Source organism: Oryctolagus cuniculus, chromosome 14, assembly GCF_964237555.1.
Source record: "Oryctolagus cuniculus chromosome 14, mOryCun1.1, whole genome shotgun sequence".
Taxonomy (NCBI): Eukaryota; Metazoa; Chordata; class Mammalia; order Lagomorpha; family Leporidae; genus Oryctolagus; species Oryctolagus cuniculus.
Window position 1 is genome coordinate 70,729,066 of NC_091445.1, and position 25,908 is coordinate 70,754,973.

General features: G+C 36.2%; 1 protein-coding gene across 3 annotated transcripts in view; it reads right to left on the bottom strand.

Annotated features, from left to right (window-relative positions):
- Positions 1–25,908, bottom strand: part of HCN1 (hyperpolarization activated cyclic nucleotide gated potassium channel 1) — a 413,751-nt gene that overhangs the window by 161,087 nt on the left and 226,756 nt on the right. For all 3 annotated transcript variants that reach the window (XM_051853385.2, XM_008262038.4, NM_001082063.1), the window contains 1 exon segment: positions 11,572–11,733. In XM_051853385.2, the coding sequence (XP_051709345.1) occupies positions 11,572–11,733 (162 nt within the window).

Sequence of the window (25,908 nt, forward strand, 5' to 3'; positions counted from 1 at the left end):
CCACATCTGAGAAGGAAGAGGACAGTATATAATGCCCTCCCTTGTGTGAGGAAGCCATGCTTTATCCAAGAGAGAGCAGGCTCCAGGTAAGCTTTCCTAACAGCTGCTGACCTACTTTATTACTATAACTCATAGGAAATACGATGCCTTTTTTTTGACTTGTCAGCAAATTAGTTACCATTGTTAGGACTTTTTAAAGAAACTTTTGTAAAGACAGTGTATTCTACTTAAAAAAAATGAACACTGTCACAACAGTACAACTTCTGATTTATAGAAGCTCAAACCTAAAATGCATTTTTAGATCTCAGGAGAGGGGAGATATATTTTAAACAGAAGAGCTTTAGCTTCATTTCTTAGTTGTACTATCTCAGTTATACTATTTCAACAACTCAATATCTAAGAAGTTGAATGGGATTTGCAAAACAAAAAGTAAGCCTATGTTAATTTTACCTTTATATATTTGCTGGAATATCCACAGATAACAGAATCATCCTAGGTTTTCATATTCTTACATTCCATATTCCATATTCCTTATATAAGGAGACATATACGTTTGGAAAATAGCTGTTACTGTGAGAAAGTTATATTCTTTGAGCTATAAGTGACTGAAGATCTTGATACTCATTCTGTGAAAGGTTCCTGATCCACAAACAGTGAATATTATTCAAGTAAAGTTCTTTTGATTTTCACCAACTCTGCAACGCTTAGACTAGTATGTAAAATTTCAGGTCATTCAGTTAGGTGAAATAAGACATATACAGAAAAAAAAAAAAAAAGCATGTTCTCCAACATACTTGGAAGTTTAAAAAAAGAGAGAGAGAGAAAGAGAGAAGGAAAGAGAGAGAAAGAGAGAAATAGTCTGTTTGAACTTAATGTGATTAGCAGGGGCCAGAGTTGTAGTGCTGTAGCATAGCAGGTAAAGCCACTACCCGTGATGCCAGCATCCAATGTGGACGCTGGTTCCTGTCCCAGCTGTTCAACTTCGGATCCAGCTCCCTGCTAATGTCCTGGGAAAAGCAGCAAAAGACGGCTCAAGTGCTTGGGTCTCTGCCACTCACATGGGAGACCCAGATGAAGCTCCTGGGTCCTGACTTTGGCCTGGCTCAGCCCTGGTCACTGTAACCATCTGGGGAGTGAACAAGAGGATGAAGCTAGCTCTCTCTCTCTCTCTCTCTCTGTCTCTCTCTTTTTCTGACTGTAACTCTATCTTTCAAGTAAATGATTAAATCTTATAAAAGAATAGTGTCATTAATAGAGGCTGTAATGGTGAGGGGAGGAAAGATGAGGGGCTGAATAAAGGGTAACCAAATGCAGTCTGACAGATGTAACAGATTCTAGGGTTCCACAGCATGTGATGACTAAAATTCACAACACATTACCTACTGTATAAAGAACTAAAGTAGGCTCACAAACACAAAGAAAAGAAAATGGAAAGGCTAATTGCCAGGTTTGATAAGTTGATATTGTGTATATGTATTGAGACACTGTATTCTAGCCAACAAAATGTTTAAGGGTTATATGTTAATCTGACTTTTAAAAATAAAATAAATTTTAAACATTTGATATTGCTACTTGCAGCACGTTATACATAACTGACAGAAGGGCCCATCTAACTGAAGGGAAACTGGATACTGTGGAGAAAGTGTGTGGCTATTTGGTTGTTACTAAGTGTTCCTGCCACACTGGCGCAAAAGAAATTGAAATTATGTAGTAGTCCTTATTTTCACCATGGAGATTTTATCAGTGAGAACCATTTAGTCCTTTTATAGCTTTTTCTCCAGTATTCTTGGTTAATATGGTTCATACTTCTTATTTTTTTCTAGAAAATATTGTTATTTTAATAGAAACCAAGAGAATTAAAAGCTCACTGCATTAGACTTAATAAATCAGAAAATGCTGTACTTTAGCACATAACTTGAGCTGTGATTATATTTGAAAAATATTTTGGCATACAAATTATTAAATCAGAAACTATCCTAGGGGTGAGCATTTGGCCTAACCTTTAACACACCAGTTACAATGCCTGGTTTCACACTGTAGTACATGGGTTTGAATCCTAGCTGCGGTTCCAGATTCTAGTTTCCTGCCAATGTATACTCTGGGAGGCAGTGGGTGATGGCTCAAGTAATTGGGTCCTTGCCATAGATGAGGTAAACCTAGATTGAGTACCCTAATCTCATGTATGGCCCTGACCTACTTCCGGTTATTAAATACATCTGGAGAGTGAACCAGTAGTTTGCCTGTCTCTTGGTCTCTCGTGGTCATTCTCTCTCCCTCTCTTTCTCCCTCCCTCCCTTACTCCCCACTCCACCTCACACACAACAACAGCAACAACAAAATACCACGAAACAAAACAACACAAAAACATGTGCAAGGGAAAATACTTAAAATGCATGGTATAATAATTATTTTCTGTGGAGTACATAGATACCTGCAAGGCAAATGCTTTGCTCTAGAATACAGCATTTTTGAAGATTAATTAGACTAACTAGATTCCTTCAAATCACAATGAAATAAAAACAGTACAATGAGAAATCTTGTGTTGGCTTAAGTTATCTGGATTATCATATAGAGCTAGATTGGGGCCCATATCGTGGTGCAGCAGGTTAAGCTGCAGTTTGCAGCATCAGCATTTCAGAGCACTGGCTGGAGTTCCAGCTATTCCTCTTCCAATCCAGATCCCTGCTGAAGTTCTTGGGAAAGCAACAGGAGATGGCCCAAGTGCTTGGGTCCCTGTTACACATGAGAAAGGCCCAGACATTTGGATATGGCTGAAGAGCCCATGAGAGGATTTTAGGCATGGAAAGCCAAGATACCCTGGGGAAAAAAAAAAGACCTAAATGAAAGATCTCTGCCAGTGAGATCCCAGTGGAAAGAACAGGGCCATCAAAGAAGGAGGTACCTTTCTCTGAAGGGAGGAGAGAACTTCCACTTTGACTATGACCCTGTCAGAATAAGATCGAAGTCGGCGAACTCAAAAGGCTTCCATGACTTGGCAACTCATGACTAGAGCCTAGGCAGATTACTGACGCTATAAACAAGAGTGTCAAATTGTTAAGTCAACAACAGGAGTCACTGTGTACTTACTTCTCATGTGGGATCTGTCCTTAATGTGTTGTCCAATGTGAAGTAATGCTATAACTAGTACTGAAACAATATTTTACACTTTGTGTTTCTGTGTGGGTGCAAACTGATGAAATCTTTACTTAATATATACTAAATCGATCTTCTGTATATAAAGATAATTGAAAATGAATCTTGATGTGAATGGAATGGGAGAGGGAGTGGTTGATGGGAGGGGTGCGAGTGGGAGGGAAGTTATGGGGGTGGGGAAGCCATTGTAATCCGTAAACTGTACTTTGGAAATTTATATTTACTAAATAAAAAAAAAAAAAAAAGAAAAAAAAAAAAAAAGAGAGAAAGGCCCAGATGGAGTTCTAGGTGCCTTGCTTCCATCTTGCCCTGCCTTGGTCATTTGAACCATCTGCCAGTGAACCAGAGGATGGACGTTCTCTGTCTCTCCTTCTACTTTCAAATAAATAAAATAAATATTTTTTTAAAAACTTGTATAAAAAAATGAAAGCTAGATAAGATTTCCCCTCCTTATAGTTTTGTAATGTTAATACATAATTTTACATATCAAATACTAACTAAATAATAAATCAGGAATGTTTTAATATAAATTTATTAGGATGGACAATGTCGTTTTCTGAAAACAAGTAATTTTATACAATATAATTCAGTGCTGTAATGCCACTAGTTTTTTTTTAGAATGTGTGCTATGTAATGAGTGATTCAGTTTGCTATTTTTTCTTTTTGACTTCAGTGAAAATTCTGTACAACATTTAAGCTTTTATTTCATATAAATGCATCATTTATTTATTAAACTCATGAGCCAGAATTATTTGAGTTTACTTCTAATGGTACAACATACTCTAGCAAACAAATTCAGACTCCACATGTGGGGCATCCCAAAAACCCTATATTTATAATGCACTTAAACCAAAATTTAAAACTATCACCAACACAGATATACTTCCAAGAGTTTTGCTGTAATACATGGACTCCCTGAGAGTAAGCCTGGAGACCTCAACCAGAGAACAACTGCTCCAGAATATTCTGTTTAGCCACACAAATTTCCTTATCTGTTTTGTAACCTCATTCCCTGAGTTGCACCAGCTATTTTATGTCCAGTATAAAATTGATATATGAGTTTAAAATAAAAATTTATATTTTTAATTTAAACCAAAAACTATCTCCAATCCCTTTCATTAAATGAATTAATACAACTTGAGTGACAGTATCACTACACCATGTCATGAAAGACGAGGAGAGTGGGCTGGGTCTGTGGTGGTTCCGATGCCCCTCTGCTAGCTGGTTTTTTTTTATCAGGGCAAGCTGCAGTTCATGTCAGGGAACTTTTGGAAGGGCCCCCACAATGGATTTTGAATAACAGGATCTGTTTAAAGAGTGCCAAAAAGGCTTAAGGTTTCTCTCAAAAGAGAAGTAATGGAAACTACAAATTTTATTTTATCAATATTATCCAAGCATTACGTGAACATCTTAAGACAAGTTGTTACCACAAACACAGTCCATTTCAATATATTACATGCCAAGTATACTCTGAAAAGTATAGATCCTGTATGAATGGCTCCTACATGTGTGTTTTAGTATCCTAAGTAGATACATTTGAAATAGTTTCGGATACAAGATTGGTTCCTGCTGCCACTTCTGTATTCAAACTTAGATTTTTCACATGTCTTTACATGGAATTGCCTCATGGGATGAATCAAAAATTAGACCATGGATTCTTTATTTTAGAATTATTTTAGAATTTAGAGTTGTCTGATAGTGTAACATTCTTAGAGACTTTCTCTGGCATTTGCTGGACATGGGCTCAGAAGACATGTTGCATCAATTTGGATGCAGGATAGATGATGCCTAAAGAATGAATCTGCCTATTATATCCTCCTTTCATGATAGCTTTAGCTTGCCTACATGTAGTTTTTATTGTACAATAAAAGATGCCAGCCAGTGGTTTTCTCAGCCTTCTGTAGATATGGAAAATATTTTGGAAATAATCATAAATATTTCAAAACTACATAAGCAGTGAAAGATCTTGATGGGGAAAAGATAGAAAGTATTCTTACTAAGATGCTGAAATCAAAATGATTTCCAATGAAGAAGAGCAGGGTCCAAATGGAAGACAAAGCTCTAACTATAGCCAAACTTAAAGCATTCTGAAGAATTCCATAATGGATGATTTGGAACTAAACTACTGAACACATTTCAGCAAATTTTTTAATGGAATACAAAAGAAAATGAATACTTTGTTTCTGTCAGCATATTGGGAAGTGATTTCATTCTGTAAAATAAGTTCTTCCTTATCTATTTTTATTATGATGCCTAATTCAAATTCCTTGATTACAAAAATTTAGAAGGGTTCTAAGAGGACCTAGAGATGGACAGGCACAGATATTTCAAAATTACTAGGTTTTGATTAGTATATTTATTAATTTAGATAAAAGGAATTGTAGTTTTTTATTAAGCTAGGAAAGATGAAGCATAATTTGTTTAAAATTCTCTCTGGGGCCGGCGCTGCGGCTCACTAGGCTAATCCTCTGCCTTGCGGCACCGGCACACTGGGTTCTAGTCCCGGTTGGGGCGCCGGACTCTGTCCTGGTTGCCCCTCTTCCAGGCCAGCTCTCTGCTGTTGCCAGGGAGTGCAGTGGAGGATGGCCCAACTACTTGGGCCCTGCACCCCATGGGAGACCAGGATTAGTACCTGGCTCTTGCCATCGGATCAGCACGCCGGCCGCGGCGGCCAGTGGAGGGTGAACCAACGGCAAAGGAAGACCTTTCTCTCTGTCTCTCTGTCTCACTGTCCACTCTGCCTGTCCAAAAAAAAAAAATAAAATAAAAAATAAATAAATAAATAAAAAATTCTCTCTGGTCTTTAGAGGGACTAAAAGAGGCCATAAAAGCTAATAATAAAGGATTATCTCCTTTTGAAAGTTAAATTTTAATACATTTTATATCAAATATATTTAGTACTTCACTAGTCATATTAATAATTTCAGGGAAATTAATCAAGTGCCTAGTGAAAGGTTTATTTTATTCAATAGTTTTGGTATCCTGAAATGGAAAATATTAAACCAACCTACCAGAAAAACATAATAGGCCACCATGGTAAGGTATCTGCATTTTTAAGAAACAGTTAAAGAGTTATTTTAATGAGGAAATAATGAAGATCATGAAGGAGAAATTAAACTTTTTGTATAGAATGAAATAAGATTAGAAATAGTTAATATAGAATAATTATAGCAAGCAAACTACTAGCACCATAATTAAAAATATAGTATTATTATTGTGTTGACTTTGAGTTTCTCATCATAGTTATATATGAAAAGCTAACTAGAGGGATATGGATACATATACATATGTGTGTGTTTGTGTATAAATTTATGAGTATAAACATAGTTAAAGAAGCAAAAGCATATGTTTATAAAGTCAACTGAAAATAGATCTAAGTTAAAAATAAGAGTGGGAATACAGAAGGAGGAGGAAGAGGGGTGGGAGTATGGGTAGGAAGGCAGGCATGTGGGAAAGAATCACCATTTTTCTGAGGCTGTAATTATGAAGTGTATGAAATTTATAACCATAAACATTTATAGTTCTGGATATATTCCTATGGTCTTACTTATAAGGATGCAGTTTAGAAATTTGCCATGGGACATCAAATCCCCTTAAGGTGGGTTGTGAAAATACCAACTTAAGTGTTGAAGTGATCATATGGATAGGATTGAACATATGGCAATAATAATAGATATAATTAAAAAGGAGTGCATGCTCCAACATGGGAAGCAGTTCACACAGCAGACTCACAGAATGACAACCACTTTAAGTAGCACTCTGACCTCAGAATCAGCCCTTAAGGCATTCTGGTCGGGTTGAAAATCCCATGAGATCATTTCAGGCGTGGAAAGCCAAGACACTGTGACAAAAATGTCCTAGATGAAGGAACTCACTGGGTGAGACTCCAGTGGAAAGAAGTGATCATTAAAGAATGATGTACTTTTCTCTGAAAGGAGGAGAGAACTTCTACTTTGCTTACGGCCTTGTTTAAATACTGACAGAGTTTGTGGATTCAAATGGCAGCTCATGTCAAGAGTCTCTGGTTATCACTTATGTAATATATAAGAGTGTTAATTGTTAAATTAACAACAGGAGTCATTGTGCACTAACTTCCCATGTAGGACCTCTGTCCTCAAAGAGTTGTATTATAATTACGTCTAAGTGCTTGCAAAAGATGTATCATTCTTGGGTGCTTCTTTAAAGTTAATTAAGTTCCTAAAAAAAATTAATTAACTTTGAGATGCAAAGATGCAATGACTTTGAACAGGCTTTGTCTCAACTGTTGAGGAACTTTTTTTTTTTTTTTTTTTTTTTTTGTATCGTGCAGAATGCTGAACTTCTAGTACAGAGTTGAGTGTGGGTGGGAGGGTGGGTATGGTGGGAAGAATCACTATATTCCTAAACTTGTAGTTATGAAATGCATGAAGTTTATATTCTTTAAAAGATTTCTTTGGAAAAAAAAGACATAATAATTTAAAGGTAGGAGGTAAGAAAAAGAAGATAAATATATGCAATATCTAACCACACCATTCCTCATAAATAATTTAGTACTAAATCTAAATTTCAAAGAATAATTATTTTTTAAATATCGTTTCACATATTTTTAGAATGGTCAATATCATAGAGAGAGAGGATGAGACACATATATAGAGAAATATTATATTTGCTGGCTTACTCCCCAAATAGCTACAACAGGCAGAACTAGGCCATACCAAAGTCAGGAGCCAGGAATTCCATCTGGGTCTCCCACATATTGGCAGCATCCCAACCACTTTGACCATCAAACATTACCTTTCCAGCACATTGGCAGAAAGCTGGATCAGGAGCAAAGCAGCTGGAACTTGAAATAGCACTTTGATACAAATACATACATCAGAAGCAGAGGCTTAGTCTTCTGTACTACATCACCAGCCCAAGAGCAAAGCATAATTATAAAGCTCATACCCCATAATGATTAGTATACCCTGCATTTATTTTCATCTAGATTTTCAACTTTCACTTTCCCAATTCGATTTTGTTTTTAAGTGTCTAGAAAAACATCATTCTTGACACTCTTTAGTGTCAGTGTTCAAAGACTAACTTTAGAATGAGTTTTATCTGCAACCGTGATTACAGATTTTTTCAATATTTTTCTTGTTTTTATATAATTTATGCAACATAAGACATTGTAATGTGGGTTAGAGCAGAAAGGATGGAGTTATATATATTTTTTCTTAGTCATATACTCTATCTGTGTGACACTGAATTATTCACTTGACTTTTAAAAGTTTTAGTTTTCTGAACTATGAAATGGAGCATAATAGTGCTGATCTCTTTCTGTTGCTTATGTTAATGGAGTAAAAATGTATATTTAGAATGCCATATAAATGTAGGGTGCTTTTTTACTCCATTATAACTCTCTTTTGGTATCAGTACACTTTACATTTTTGTGTCGTAATGAAGGATTTCTTGAACTATATAACTTTATGATAGTAAAATATATCTTCAAATTCAAATAACACCATCAAGATTCTCTCTTGATACAAAATTTACCTTTTTATGGTTGTTATCTTCTTCATATGACTCTTTCACTATGTAAAAGTACTTCTGGTCTTTGTATTTGAATATATATTTAACTTTCCTGCCCTCTACATTAAATTTATACAAAGAAATATTGTCAAAACAAAGTAAAGTAAAAGTCAATTTCATAAGTAAATCTGCTTTCAAAAAGAAAAGTAAAAGGCTAAGAAACGAATTGCAACTTTAGGAAAGCTATTTTGTATAACATAAGGATATAATGTTGCATTACTTAAATGCAACACACACATGTAGCACAGGCAAACATAGGTAAAGAAACATGAAAACGGCATTAAACTTTTTCTTCAACAAAATGATTTATCATTAGTTAAGTAACATACTGCCTTCCATCATAATTATACAATTATATGTAATTTATAGATACTTCAATAGTTCTCTTATTCTTCCAATGATTGCAATAGCTATTTTCTGACAGACACTTAGAGAAAATCTAAAATAATAAATATTTGCTTAATTAAATATTGGTTTGTGCCAATGATGAATCATCTTTTGTCAGTATTACTAGTGTTTTTGTACTATGCACTCAATCATTACTCAGATTTTAGAGCCACTGCATTTTTCTTCTCCAAAAATACCTTTATTACCACTTTACCACAAATTTTTGCTCCTAAAAATTAGTAAAGTGACAGATATATAATCATGGAGACATCAGAGATTTGAAAAGTGAGCACAACAGACTGTTTTGCCATTTGTTCTATAGCCATAAAAACTCACACAGAAACATTTCTCAAATAAACTGTTGATGGATCATGAAGTTAAAACAATTAATGTGTCAGGCACTTTATGCCTAGGCAACTTGCTGAGGTCTGAATGCATCTTCCAGCATTCCTGTGTTGGAAACTCAATCCCCAAGGCAGCAGTGTTGGGAGGCAGGATCTAATGGGGGATGTTTAGGTCATGAGGGCTCCACCCTCAAGGATAGATTAGCACCTCTATAAAGAAGGCTTGTGAGAATGGTTTCCCAACTTCTACTTTCTGTCACCTGAGAAACAATACTACTCCTTTCCAGATGGCATAACAATAAGGTGCCTTGTGGAAACAGAGACCAAACCTTCTGGTATCTTGATCTTGGGACTTCCCAGGCTCTGAAACTCTGAAAAAATGAATTTCTGTTCTTTATAAATTAACCATTTGCTCTGCTATTACAGAAGCCCAAAACAAACTAACACAGCACTGGAGATACAGAACAGAAGAAAACAGATAATCTCTGAATTTACATAATGGTGTGAGGGATGCAGAAAACGCAATAAATTAAAGTGGATATAGGTGTTGTGACATGCTTTTATGATTGCCACATAAATCAGTGGCATGATGTACTTCAAATGGTGATCAGAGAGGTTTCTGTAAGGTGCTGGTATTTAAGTAGATACAGATGAAATAAATGAGAGATCCAGGTGAATTCCAGATGCAAGTCAAAGGAAAAAAAAAGATTTAGAAACTGAGGTAGGGAAGAAGAAGGTGATTGATGGAAATAAAGTAATAAGACTCTTTGGCACGTAACATAAACCCCTTCTTACATCAAATGCAAAGCCTAAGATACAGTTATTAGGAGAAACAAATTTATGACCTTAAGTTTTCTTTAAAATTCTACAATAAGGGGCTGGCATTATGGTGTGGCAGGTGAGGGTGCCACCTGCAGTGCCGGCGTCCCATTTGAGCGCAGGTTGGAGGCCCTGCTGCTCCACCTTGAATCCAGCTCTCTGCTATGGCCAGGGAAAGCAGTAAAATATGGCCGAGGTCCTTGAGCCCCTGCATCCACGTGGGAAACCCAAAAGAAGCTCCTGGCTCTTGGCTTCGGATCAGCATAGCTCCCGACCCTTGCAGCCAACTGGGGAGTGAGCCAGTGGATGGAGGACCTCTTTCTCTCTCTCTCTCTCTCTCTCTCTCTGCCTCTCCTTTCTCTGTGTAACTCTGACTTTCAAATAATAAATAAATCTTTAAAAAAATTCTACAATATAATTATAGACTATAATAGTAGAACAGTTTGCAAAAATAGCAACATTTTGTATTTCATTTATGTAGAAGTTAAATATTTTGTAGAAATCTAAAAAATATATCTCCCATAAAAATCACATGCAAATGAATGCTTACAAATGCATTATTAACTTAAACTATGCTTTATTAAATATAATGCAAATAAAATGTAATTTAGGAGGAAAACAAAAGAGCTTACATAAAAAGAATATTTGTGTATGTTTATGTGCATAAGTATAAAATATTTACTATTGTTTCAATTGCTTTGTGACCACTGAGTATTGTACTATGTAGATCAAATATATACTCCTAGAACTAAATGAGTATGAGTAGCTATACAAGTCATATTTATATTTCAAAGGCTCTTTTATATTTATGTACATTTAGGTTTAAAGGCTACCATTTCCTTAAATTTTCCCTAGCCAAAGGGACTACCTGAAACATCATTGTATGCATACAAATCTCTTTGATTCTACATGAGGCAAATGTATTAATAATTTAACATTTCCTTTAATTCTGTCTTGAACACAGTGAATGGCAATAAATAAATAAATAGTTGAAAGGAGGATGAAATTATTCAAAGCTGTAGGCATTTTTGAAAGAATATTTGGTTATATATGAGTGTTTGTATCTTTGAAATAAAATATTTTTCAACATACCCTGAGTATAAATAACAAAATGGATGACATAACATATGCTCTACCAGGAATATATTATATCAAAGACATTTAATTGTAGGAAAAAATCACACTATATGATTTTATGCCCATGGATGCAAAATCTAGTTGTATTTAAAAATTGACAGAAGAGAAACCAGATGATTTGATTGTAAATACTGAAAAGCTTAGTATAAAAGCAGAGTATAAAATAGCATGAATTACTTACAACCATTTCATTGAGGGACACCCAGCAATCTGGTGGGAAATCCTGCAATAGTGGGACCAAGAACTGCAGACAACCATCCCAGTGACACAAGAGCAGCATCATGCCGATGAGATTAAAAATCCTCACCACCGCACTGGCAAGATCATACGTCATATGAAATATCTGTTGATGAAATTGTAAGACCAGTTATTATAATTGATTATTTAAACACATCAAACACACTACTGATGTCAACAGACACTACTGCAGATACTGATTTAACAAAAACATACAAAGAACTTTCAGAAATAGAAACACACTTTACCATGACATTGATGCTCTGCTGTATGAATATCATAACCAATTGTGGATTTTGCACAAAGAGGGATGGCGTAAGTACACAAATACATGTTGTCAAACTTACTTGTTTTGCTACTAGGCTTTATTTACTGTCCTGGATTTTTAGGGAAGATGCTGATGTTTAATAACAAAGCAGCAAAAATGAGCAATGAATAGAATGAATAGATACCTTATCTGATTCTTAACCTTTATTAACTTGACAGTCTGACTGAAGGACAGAGAAAGTACTCAAACTGAAGACCATAACCACAAGAAGCTTATTAAACATGCAGTAAAATTAGGGATAAATAGCAGTTAAGTTTATAACTATGTGAATGGAGGTACTTTTTAAATTGTATATATTTAATACAAATAGTTACCTTTAATACAAAGTTATGTATATTTGATTAAAAAACAATTGTGTAAGACTTTTTAAAATTGAATTCTTTCCATCAATTGTTTATGGTACAGTTTTTTTTCCCCCTTTGGGGAATCCTTTCTTATTTCTATTTCTATAAAATCAAGTATGGTAGGCAAAATTATTTCAGAAAGCCCAAAAATGATGACACGTCAACATTCTCCACCAGTTTTAAAGTATAACATATATCCGGATGTACATTTTTCAAATAATTACAAAATAGAGAACAAGAAAAATATTCCTCTCACAAGCAGGTTATAGCCTCCTCCCACCATCAATATGGTTTCTGCTTATACTTCAGTACCTTATACTAGCAAAACCCACTTGAGAGCAGATTTACATTCTAGAATGAAATTTTCTTTTGATTGTTAGAGAATTGTTAATATAGTTAGCAAGTATACAGAAATACACATAGATATTGGATATCTATGGATATTTGGAATCATATTTTGTATAATTCAGCAGAAGAATAGTATTTATTTTTTATTTTATTATTGTTATTTTAATATTTGACAGGTGGAGTTACAGACAGCGAAAGAGAGAGACAGAGAAAGATCTTCCTTCTGTTGGTTCACCCCCTAAATGGCCGCCACAGCCGGCGCTGTGCTGATCCGAAGCCTGGAGCCAGGTGCTTCTTCCTGGTCTTCCATGAGGGTGTAGGGGCCCAAGCACCTGGGCCATCCTCCACTGCCTTCCCAGGCCACAGCAGAGAGCTGGACTGGAAGAGGACCAACCCGGACAGAATCCGGTACTCCAACCAGGACTAGAACCCAGTGCCTATATGGGATGCCGGCGCCACAGGCAGAGGATTAACCTAATGAGCCATGGTGCCGGCCAGAATAGTATGTTTTTGAAATAGATGAACAAGATTAACAAATTATCTGAAAAAGCTTTAAAATCCCCAGAGTCATATTTTGATTTAGGAACTATATCTATTTAGTAAGGCTACTATAGCTTTTAAAATATGTTTGTGAAATACATAAAAATAAATTAACAGAATATGTGCGATTTTGCTTTTCTGCAATCACCGAAGATGTTTTTAATTAGATGTTTTTCACTTCCATATTTTTCTATGAACATTAATTTTTAAACAGTCTTCCTTTTTACATTTTAATTAAAGTAAGCAAATAATTACTGTGTGGTAATGTACACACTGGCTTGAATGTCTTTTAAAAGTAAATAGGAAAACCTGGACTATAAAGACAACAGATCCCACATTCATACACATACACAAAATAATATATTTTGAAGCATTAAACTTTTTAATTTCCTTGAAGCTTGGTTTTGTATTTGACAAACTCACACTAATGTTGCTTAAGCATTATTTCATTTCTTGGCCACTGAATTTGTAAACAGAACTTGTACCAACATTTTCATCAGTAATTTCTAATTAATTTCTAATTATGCAGTAAAATACAGTAAAATGTTTTCTGCTTCTAAAGTAGGGAAAGAAAATCACTATGAATTTAAAATTGTTCTGTTTTATAATATAATTCTATGTTTATATGTAGAAATATCCTAAGAAAAATTTTTCAAGGTGTGTTGTGGGAAAGTGTTGCATTGTTAGGAAATAGGATAAAACTGCAGACTGTAAACGTCTGATACAGAAACCAAAGCTACCACTTTTGAGTCCAATTGTTTGAAGTAAAGATTGACTATGTGGGCCGGCGCCACAGCTCACTCTGCTAAACCTCCACCTGTGGCGCCAGTACACTCTGGGTTCTAGTCCTGGTTGGGGCGCCGGTTCTGTCCCGGTTGCCCCTCTTCCAGTCCAGCTCTCAGCTGTGGCCTGGGAAGGCAGTGGAGGATGGCCCAAGTGCTTGGGCCCTGCCCCTGTGTGCGGGCCCAGGAGGAGGCACCTGGCTCCTGGCTTCAGATCAGTGCAGCACGCCGGCCATCGTGGCCATTTTGGAGGGTGAACCAATGGAAGGAAGACCTTCCTCTCTGCCTCTCTCACTGTCTCAGTCTGCCTGTCAAAAAAAAAAAAAAAAAAAAAGAAGAAGAAGAAGAAGAAGAAGAAGAAGAAGAAGAAGAAGGCCAGCGCCGCAGCTCAATAGGATAATCCTCCACCTGTGGCGCCGGCACACTGGGTTCTAGTTCCGGTAGGGGTGCTGGATTCTGTCCTGGTTGCCCCTCTTCCAGGCCAGCTCTCTGCTGTGGCCCGGGAGTGCAGTGGAGGATGGCCCAAGTGCTTGGGCACTGCACCCCATGGGAGACCAGGAGAAGCACCTGGCTCCTGGCTTCGGCTCAGCATGGTGCGCTATCTGCAGTGCGCTGGCTGCAGTGCACCAACCACAGTGGCCTTTGGAGGGTGACCCAACGGTAAAGGAAGACCTTTCTCTCTGTCTCTCTCTCACACAGACTAACTCTGCCTGTCAAAAAAAAAAAAAAAAAGAAAAAAAAGAAAAGACTGACTATGTGAAATGCTCTATTATAAATGCTCTATGTAATTGCTCTCTCTATATATAAATGCTCTATATAATAATTTATATAATATTGTAGATGTTCTATATAAGTGAAATGACTATTATAAATGTTCTATATAACTGACTATGTGAAAAGACTACATAGATACACAAGCAGCAACCATCACTCAGTTACAAGCTTAGATTTGTAAGTACTAAACTAAGTTCCATTTTTAACATTTTTAGGAGAGTGCATTTACTTATTTATTTATATTTTCTACTTTCTTTTTGAGGAATTGGATTCTTTTGTGGAAGCTCTAGGTTATTATTTACTAATGATGATAATATATTCACCAAGTTCTTTAAGAAATTCCCTTTATCTCTGAAATGTTCTCCAGAGGAACATAACCATTATTTTACAAAGAGGAAGTCGATGGATATATAAGGCCTTTGACAGCACACCAGCATTGCTTTTTTGTGTGTGTTTTACGTCCAGGTAATTCTATGAAACAACATAACAGAACATAATTCCTTATGGAAACTAATTTCCATTTCCATTCTCAACATCACAATGTTTGTGTAAAGTAATAGAACTAGTTTTATACGCCAACAGTCATATGCAGATACTCAGATCATATAATTTTAATTTCATAAACAGCATCTTTTATAGACCGGTCTTTAATTTATATGTTCAAAAGTGATATATCTCAAAATATAACACTGGAAGAGGTACAAGCAAGTTGGCTATTTTACAATGGTTAATATCAGAGGCTGATTTCAAATAGTCAAACTACATATCTCCATCTTGATTTATCTAGTGTACAAAGCATCATTATATATATATATGTATATATATAATTACTTTTGATGCAAGCATGAATGCTAGTAGTATCTGATCCCAATCTGATTCCTCTTGAATGCTTACAGTTAATGTGCTTTGACAGGCATTGATTAATTATCAGTTCTTCTTCATACAAGAGGTGGGCATCATTATGTGATAAATTCACATCGAAATCGAGTATTTTAACACTAATGCATGTAAATTTAACATAAAAATGACATGATATGTGACACCCAGTAAACTGTTCCTAAAGAAATGAAAGAGGAAAATGAAAGGGGTTAATAATGATAGCATAAGTCAGCTTTCATGATCTCTAGAGTGTGCAGTTTTTGCTTCTGTATTTCAAATCAAGGAATTAAAACAAACAGGCAAGTAAACAAAAGGTTTATTATTTTCTACCCTCCAAGTAATCAGACTTGAAACTTGACTTTTGTATTCAGAATGTGGGTGGAAGAAAGGCCATTCTGACCCACTAAGTAGAACACTCCAAGTGATATTTACTGGAGGCAACTGAAAAAGAGAATTGAAGTAGAACTGTAAACATCTTCAATTTTCAAATGCTCTTTTCATCAAAAACCAGATTATCAAAAATGTCAGTGGAAGGCAATGTGCTTTACATTTGTGCATCCCAGGACATTTTGGTGTTTATCTGACTCAAGAAGAGGAAAGATCTGAGCACAAATTTTCACTGAATTTCTTTTATAACTGTAGCTACACAAGTGTGCCCAGCAGAGTCCAATAATTCAAAATAGGAATTAAAAGATGCAACATGAAATACGTAGAGGTTAAATGATAGGACATTTGTAAACTTTGCTTTTATAAAATCAGCAAAAATGTCTTTAATCAAACTTTTTTTTTTTTTTTCACTCTGCCCCATTCCTATGAGAGTTAAATCTACTCTTCAAATGAACTAATGCTCTGGAGAAGATATTTTCCTTAAGAATCCCAAGTGTGTCCTTAATGTTTACAGAATAGGTCACCGCAAATATATTTTTGTAATATTTCCCCAGGAGAAATGTGCATTCAATTCTGTTTCTAAAGTTTCAAATACAAGCTATGCTGTACAACAGACAGCCATAAATTAGCTTTGTTCCTTCAAAAAAATTCCATATTCTCTCTTGATGAATGAAATCCAGGTATCTCTTAATGTCTTATACAAACATCCTGCGATGAAATCAGTTCAGTGGCCTTCCCTTTTCCTTAACTATTTTTTCCACTCTGTTCCATCTATCCAAAAAATAAAATGTCATGCATTTACTCAGTCTTTAACTTCACAGAATGGGATCACTTATGAGCTATTTTGTGTTATCTCAATATTAATCCAAGGCATCTAAAAGTATAATTTCATTAACACTAAGAGAATCGAATGGGACAGAAAATGACCCTCTTAATACAATATTATTTAACAAGATGTAAAACAAGATTAGACTCTTTTGTTTTCCTTTATTAATATGCACCTGCATATGCTTTTAGATGGACTGTACTAATATATATGCCACTATGAAACAGGTTAAGAAAAAAAGAGGAGAATAACATTTAGCAATTCGGAGCCTGTCATTCCTGATGTTTATTTTGAATGCAATATATAGCAGTTCTTATCAACAGTAGAAATCAATATTTTAAGAGCCCTATTATATGTTCTGAAATTTCTACCTTGAAAAATATTTAATCATCTTATCATGCTTTAGGTACAAAGTGAAACAGGTTTTTCTTGATGTATATGAGACTAAAGTTTTCCACAATAATCTCTTTTAATAGACACCAATGATGGCAGTCATTGAACTGGTCATATCAGTCCCCTGCTATAAGTAGGATCTAATTCTGAATGACATGACAAATAACCTTCATGTTGCCATAAACTTCAGAGAAGTCAACCATCTGGACATCTCCAGTCTCTCAGCATCTGTCAATAGTCCAATACAGTTAATGACTGCATAGTCCCTCACAACTATTGTCCGATTCTCATGTTGCTGGGGGCTTTTATCTGGCTTCTTCTTCCCTCTGTCTCTTTCCCAAACCCTTCTACATTGTCACTTACATCTCCTATACCCTCTGCCTTTTCGTAAAATGTTTTCTGTCCTCTTCTGCTTTTCCTAAGTTTTGTGGATTCTTCTTTCTCCACCACCCACCAAAGACAACTTCTCTGGTAGCTTTATCAAACAGAGTTGGCTCAATTATTTCACAACTCATTAGACTTAGCTTCTGATGGCAGTGACCGCACTTCCCAGCTCCCCTTTGGAAGCTTCATTATGTGTCCAGCTGGATAAGCAATTCTGCTTCTTTAGCATTCATTTTTTTGGCTATACCATTTAACAGCCTCCCAATCTACAACCATTACACTTCTCCATTTATTAAAGACTCTTTTTCCATTGTATTTCTCTGCAAAATGCCAACTTCTGATTAATCAAAATAGCCACCTTCTTTGCCTGAGCTATGGAAGATTACTGGGAAGGAAATTATGTAGATGACAGCTACTAAAAAATCTTAAAGAAAAGCAGACTTAGTTGAGACCCTTCACGACAGTGTATTCTTTTCCCTGTTCCTAAAACCATCCTGACATCTTTTCCCACTTTTCTAAAGCCTATTGCTATCCTGTTCAGGTTTAGATAAAACTTTATCTTTTTCAGAGGAAAGTGAAATTCTTGTGTTTGAATTTTGCAATTCTTATTCTCATATTTTCAAGAAAATATATTATCTATAGCTTTTCTTAGTTTTTTTCCAATCTCCAAAAATGCATTTTTTATTTCAAACTAATATCCATAGGCCTTTCAATATCATTCTGATCTTTCTACTTTCAGAACCTGATCAATGTATTCACAGACCCTCAATATTTGGTGAAAGCAAACAAACGAACAAAACACTTCTCTCCTATTAGTTAAAGGCAGATACTTTTGCAAAAGTGAATTAACAGGAAAATGAAACTTAATTAAAAAATTAAGAACTACATAACACAAGTTCATCGGCTATGCTCTTAGATGGGATGGCAATATCAAATTGTAATTTTACTTGACTAGTTTTTCTTCAGAATTGTTAACTTCATCTGCATTGGCTTTCCTTCAAATGTTAAGAAACAACATTTCTCAATTCTTCAAAAACTTTTTTTAAAGTTTTCATTTATTTGAGTGACAGAGTATAGACAGTAAGAGGGAGAGACAGAGATAAAGGTCTTCCATCCACTGGTTCATTCCCCAAATGGCTGCAATGACTGGAGCTGCGCTTGCGCTGATACGAAGCCAGGAGACACGAGCTTCTTGGGTCTCCCACGTGGCTGCAGGGCTCAAGGACTTGGGCCATCTTCTACTGCTTTCCCAGGCCATAACAGAGAGCTGGATCAGAAGTGGAGCAGCAGGGCCTCCAACCAGCGTTCATACGGGATGCTGGCACTGCAGGCGGAGGATTAACCTACTACGCCACGGCGCTGGCCCCTCAAAAATATTTTAATTGAAAAAGACTCTTCACTTCCTAGATACGTCTATGAAATTTTATTTTGTTCCTTTATGGTTTTAAAAAGCTATAGTTTCTCAAATGAAACTCACTGACAGAGAACTGGCCTGCCCTAGGTGGTAAAGCAATTTTGTTTGGCAGTTACAGGTGCAAACTACCACTTAGCAAAAAGCAACATTTGAGTTCCTGAAGGGATGCATCAGCCATTGCTACTGTGTGTGTGTGTGTGTTTGTGTGTGTGTCTCCCCTTCCAACATGAGAGGAATAAGAAGATGTTGAAACTTAAGAAGAAGGGCCAGTGTTGTGGCATTAGTGAGTAAAGCCACTGCCTGCAATGCTGGCATCCCATACAGGCACCAGTTCATGTCCCAGCTGCTCCACTTCCAATCCAGTTCCCTACTAATATGACTGGGATAGCAGCAGAGAGTGGCTCAAGCGCTTGTGCCCCTTCCACCCACGTGGGAGACCTGGATGAAACTCCTGGTTCCTGTCTTTGGTCTGGTCCAGCCCTAGCCTTTGTGGCCGTTTGGGGAATGAACCAGCAGATGGAAGATTCTCTCTCTCTCTCTCTCCCCTCCACAAATCTGCCTTTCAAACAAATAAAATAAAATCTGAAAAATAGAAAAAAAAAAGCAACTTAAGAAAAACGCATCTATTTGAGGAGGATATTGAAGTGGTACAAATAACTTATGATTGGAACTACAGTCATATCAATGCTCTGAAGTAAAATAAGCAGTATTTATGAACAACTAAGTGCGTCTAAAAATAGTCACAGAACAGAGTCAAAATGACAGAAAGAGAGTTTACTGTGAGGGTATTATTTTGCTCAAGTTCACATATTTTTTCAACAAACATTCATGAGTACTGATAAACTTGTATGTGTGTATTAATTTTAAAAATGTAATATTTTAGTTGTAAAAAAATCTATGACACATAGTATTTTTAAAGTATCATTTAAATTGATTACTTAGAATCTGTACACAACATCTATCTCTCACCTGCAGGGGATACAGTCCAAGATTCCTTTCTCCAGACCCCTACTAAGTGCGTGAAACCAGCTCTGATAGTTCAGAATCCTATTCTTTCCCTATACATTTATGCCTACAGTAAAGTTAATTTATAAATTAGGCACCAGTTAAATTTAATTTATAAGCCGGCGCCATGGCTCAACAGGTTAATCCTCCGCCTTGCAGCGCAGGCACACCACATTCTAGTCCCGGGTGGGGCGCCGGATTCTGTCCGGGTTGCCCCTCTTCCAGGCCAGCTCTCTGCTGTGGCCAGGGAATGCAGTGGAGGATGGCCCAAGTCCTTGGGCCCTGCACCCGCATGGGAGACCAGGATAAGCACCTGGATCCTGGCTTTGGATCAGCACAGTGCGCCGGTCGCGGCGGCCATTGGAGGGTGAACCAACGGCAAAGGAAGACCTTTCTCTCTGTCTCTCTCTCTCACTATCCACTCTGCCTGTCAAATAAATAAATAAATAAATAAATTTAATTTATAGATAGGTGATTTTTATTTTAATTAATAATTAGATTTATAAATTAGGCACTACAATTTATAAATTAGGTAAGAGATTAATAGTACTACTAACAAAATAGCACAGCATACTGTGTAGAAGCTATGTGAATGTGATCTCCATATCAGAATATTTTAATTGGACTTTTACTTTTTCAATTTAGGAAAGATTTTATGGCTATTTTAGTTTATTTGAAGGTTAAGTTGAACATAAGCTCTATGATATTGTGATACTGAAATGGCCGACCTGATAACCAGACAGCTACTGAGTGAGTAAGTAGTGAACACAGCGTGAATGTGATGGACAAACAGCACTTCCATGCCAGGCACAGGATGGAGTGAGATGGCTTGAGATTCCATCACACTACTCAGAGAAACACGCCACTTCAACCAACATTTTAAGTTGTGAAATTTCCCACTTTAATACTTTCAGACTGCAATGACTGCAGCTTGATGAAACTGCAGGACAGTGAAGCCACAGACCAGTAGGGACTACTGTATTTGTTTCATGAATTTGCTACTGAATAATGCATAAGCCATTTCTAATCATACAGATTTTTACATAGGATTTTAATTCCAAACTGCAAAACAGTCAGGAAAATGTGGCTCTTTTGATACTGTGCTCTTTAGTTTTGCAAGTCTGAGGAAAATAAACAATCATGCATTGCTTAAAGAAATGAGAGAAAAAAAGGAAAAATATTGCAACATGAATTTTTCGAGCAATTTTTGGTAGGAAATAACAATAAAAACATTTGGAAACCATCAAACTCAATGCCAGCTGGTACAGGGTTGATGATCAACTGGTTACTTAGCAATGGATCTGTATGAGTGAGTGAGTACTAATGAGTACCTAGCAGCACAATCATTTCTACTACTGTGGTGAAGAATGTACTCCAAAAACATTGGCCTTATATTTATGAAGTTTGCTAAATTCACAGATAAACAATAATAAATAGTTGGCTTTTCAATTACTTTTGTGTTAAGATACTGTATATAGCTGAGTTTGTAACATTATGCAAATCTTAAAAATTTTGTCACCTGTAATCGTTGGAAACATTACACTGCATTGAACATAATACATACACTCATATTTTAAACTCTGAATAAATTTTGTGAATGTTAGAAGGATATAAGAAATTTATATCTAAGAAAAAGATACTAAATAATAGTTTTGGTCATATGCTGGGATTTGGATATGGTTTGAGTGTCCCCCAAAGTTTCACAGATTAGAGGCTTGGTTCCAAGGATTACGGCTGGACCTGTAAAAGTTGGCCCAGTGGGAGGTCCTTTTGTCAATCTGAGGCACTCCTCAAAGGAATGAAGTATTTCTAATCGGACTCTGGGTGAATTCTTTCTAGCACATTGATATAAAGCCTGAGCTTAACCCCACACAGTCCCTCCCCAGCTGCCCGTGTTGAAACATGATCACTTACTCACACATGAGCTCCTTGCCATTGCCATGACCATGATGTGACATGGCCGGCCATTAATCAGAATTGAGTCAGTGCCAGCACTATGCCTAGACCACAAAAACTGTGAGTTAATTAAACCTTTACCTAATAAGCAGCCTATCTCGAGTTCTTTTTGTTTTGTTGTTTTATAAATGATGAAAAGCTGATAACAATCCTATAAAGATTTAAAAAAAATATATATGTGTTCATTAAAGAAACACCTAACTTGAAAACCAGAGATCAGGGAACTTGCCCTGACTGTGTGTTCATCAGTTTCCTAAAACGTGCCTTAGCTTTTTCACCAGAAGAAATGAAACACAGCAAAATACCTCTAAAGTACATTCTGTGTGTAAAATTCCAAAATATCCTTTACCTTAAATTTTTAAAAATGAGGACACAAGACATCATAAATCACAAAAATAATAGCATTGAAGAGAAACTAGACACTAAAAGCTGTTTTATGAGAGCAGCTTCCCTTCATTCCTTGTTGGTAAAGAATAAAATAAAAATGTAATAAAAATAATGCCTTTATATATGTGTGTGTAGTGTAGGTCATTATATTTAGATAAATTTCCAAACGTCTTTTTTAACATTTCCAGCTTCCCCTCACCATTTTCATTCTGTAAAGGCCAAGTGCAAACACGCATACTGTACCATTTGCCAGGTGAAGAAAACAAAGGAGAGAAGAGAAAGGAAAACAGACTTTTGAAAAAGCTGATAACAAGATAATGCCTCTTCAAAACGCTTTATGCAGTGACCATCAGAGTTACCTCACGCATTGGCACACCATCTTTTATTCTAGCCAGAAGAGCCAGTCAAGTTCAGAATACTCATTTATTTGAGTGGTTTTGTGTCAGGGATGATTTGGAAAAGTTCACTGCCTTTGCAGATGTGTTCCAAAAAAATCACTAAGTGCATGGTTTTGGTATGCAGCCAATAAGCAAAATTGCAAACTTGGTGAAATCACACCTTCTCACATTTGATAAAAACTAACAAGGGAGAAAAACTTACTAGTGAAACCTTAAAAAGATTTAGTCATTCATTTGCAATGCAGAATTACAAAGAGACAGGGAGAGAGAGACAGAGAGATCTTCCATCTGCTGTTCACTCCCCAGAATGGCTGCAGCTTAGGAAGCTGGGCCAGGCCAAAGCCAAGAGCCAGGAACTCCATCTGCATTAGCAGGGAGCTGGATCAGAAGTAGAGCAGCTGGGACCAGAACCAGAGCTCCTATCGGATGTCTGTATCATAATCAGTGTCCTAGCCCACTGCACAACAGCAGCCCCGACACTAACGCTTGAAATAAACTAGTGTTGTCAAAGTTTCCATTAGCCCAAGAAATGTTTAAGAAAGATTCAACTTAATGATAAATTATATAATTTCAGATTCACTAGTTGGACACTTTCCAGAACTAAAATATATTATAATGCTTTATCAATTCAGATGATACTGCACCTAGATGCCCACCAGGCCAATGGAAATGCTGAAATATGTAACTATTGGAATTCGGGAAAGCTTACTGCATAACCTAATTACATAGAAGGATGCGTAAAAGTAATACGCTTGTTGTATAAATTTGATTTTTCTTGTCAATGAAAATCAACTATTAAGTATTTGAAACCTGAAGAACATAACCTTAGGTGCTGAGTTCATCACTGCTTAGGGCATCTCATGATTCAGCTATACATTTTCTTTTATACGAGCTTCTCCTGTTTTAATCAAATATTCATTTTCTCTTGAGCTGCCACAGAGCTTCCATAATTGTTGCTTCATTCAACACATTTTATATTAGGCTGACTTGTTCACATTTATAGCTTTACAGAGAAGGGTGCACACTGTTCATGTTTGGTAATACTTTCTGTCTTTCTCTTTTAGTGATATTTTGTCTGAGTGAAGTCTAGATTGAAAATATCCTACTCATAGATAATTAAAGACTTGATTCCATTCCTTCTGGAATTGAGCAAAACTCTATCTTTCACCAAATATGGGTTCAATTTCTTTAGTTAAAAGGATGGGAAGTATCACTATGTTCCTAAATCTTTATATATGAAATACATGAAATTCGTATACCTTAAATAAAATTAAATGGTAACTTTTCGTGAGGACAAATGAAAACTTCCTAAATAGATATGTGTGTGAAGGGTAGGAGGCAAGTTACAGGTAATGACTTACACAGATGTCACACTGACCTTCAATTAAGCTCCCTTCCTATGTTCAGCCCCAACTTTTTCATTGTGCTACACCACCCCTTTGACTCCAACTCCACGAGTCTTAAAGATTTCTCTCTCAGACCAGCACCCATTTTGTTGCAGACTCTTCTGGAGCATATTCTGGGATGCTCTCTTATCTCCTTATATCATCCTTCTTCCTTCATCCCACTGACTTTCTTTCTTTCTTTTTTTCTATGACTGGTAGAGTGGACAGGGAGAGAGAGAGACAGATGACTATGCATTTTAATATTCTTAAAAATTATTTCTGTCTGTGTTTTCCTCTCCGATAAACCCATGAGTTAGTTACAAATTCATTCTCTAAAGAATACTTTCTGTTTTGAGAGAATTGTTTTCAGTGTTATTTGAATGTGGTATTTTAACAGACACTCTGAAATTTGAAGGTATAATGTGATCAATTATATTTGGATATAAAAAGTTGTTATGTGAAGACAATTAAGAAAAGAATAATAGGATGTTAGGCATATATATGATTTCTATATATAAGCTTTCAATATATAAGATTTCTACAGAAAGTTTGGAGAAAATATAGTTAAAAGATAAGCTTATTTTGGTGCAAACATTTTTGAAGTCTATGCATACATTTTTATAATATACATTTCCCACAAAGTTTTTGAAGACCCTGCATGTGTGTGTTAGAGGTAAGAGACTTTATTTATTTATTTTTTTCTGATAGGCAGAGTGGACAGTGAGAGAGAGAGAGACAGAGCGAAAGGTCTTCCTTTACCATTGGTTCACCCTCCAATGGCGGCTGCAGTCGGTGTGCTGCGGCCTGCGCACCGCGCTGATCCAAAGCCAGGAGCCAGGTGCTTCTCCTGGTCTCCCATGCGGGTGCAGGGCCCAAGGACTTGGGCCATCCTCCACTGCACTCCCGGGCCATAGCAGAGAGCTGGCCTGGAAGAGGAGCAACCGGGACAGAATCCGGCACCCTGACTAGGACTAGAACCCGGGGTGCTGGTGCCGCAGGCAGAGGATTAGCCTATTGAGCCGCAGTGCCAGCCCCCAAAGATTTTCAATCTTAAAAATTTTGAAGATATTTTCATCTAAATAAGAATCTCATTTACTCTTCTATTTTTTTATATTTACACCATTATTCACTTTGATTATTTAAATACACTAGTCTAAGGGGGGATAGTATCTCTTGAACTAGAAACCATTGTTTAATTAAGTAAACTTTCTACAATCATTTGAAATGTCAACTCTATTATTGAAGGATTTATATAACTTAAATTCATAAGTTCACATTTTTTCAGGGCTAACTGATTTGTTCCAATTGTTAATGATTTCAAGTGCCAATACTTGTTGCTTAAATTACTTTATCTTTACAATATATAGTTCACTCTCTAATAATTTTCATATAGTTTCACACTTGTATTTCAAAATATTTTAGAATCATTTTGTCACACCTTTATTCCATTCATTAACATATGTTGGACATTGTTAACACTGGTTTAATTCATAGATTAATATGAATCTATCATAGTTTTTTCAATAGTGTTATTAATAATTCTACATCCGTTCTGATCTTCTTTAAAAATACAGTCTACTTGGCACTCTGAATTAACATACTGTGATTCAAACTTTATCATGTAAAATTCCTGCTGAAAGGGCCAGCACCATAGTACAATGGGTTAAGCCACAACTTGGGATGCCTGCATTCTATGTAAGAACACCCTTTGAGTTCAGCCTGCTCTGCTTCCTATCCAGCTTCCTTCCAAT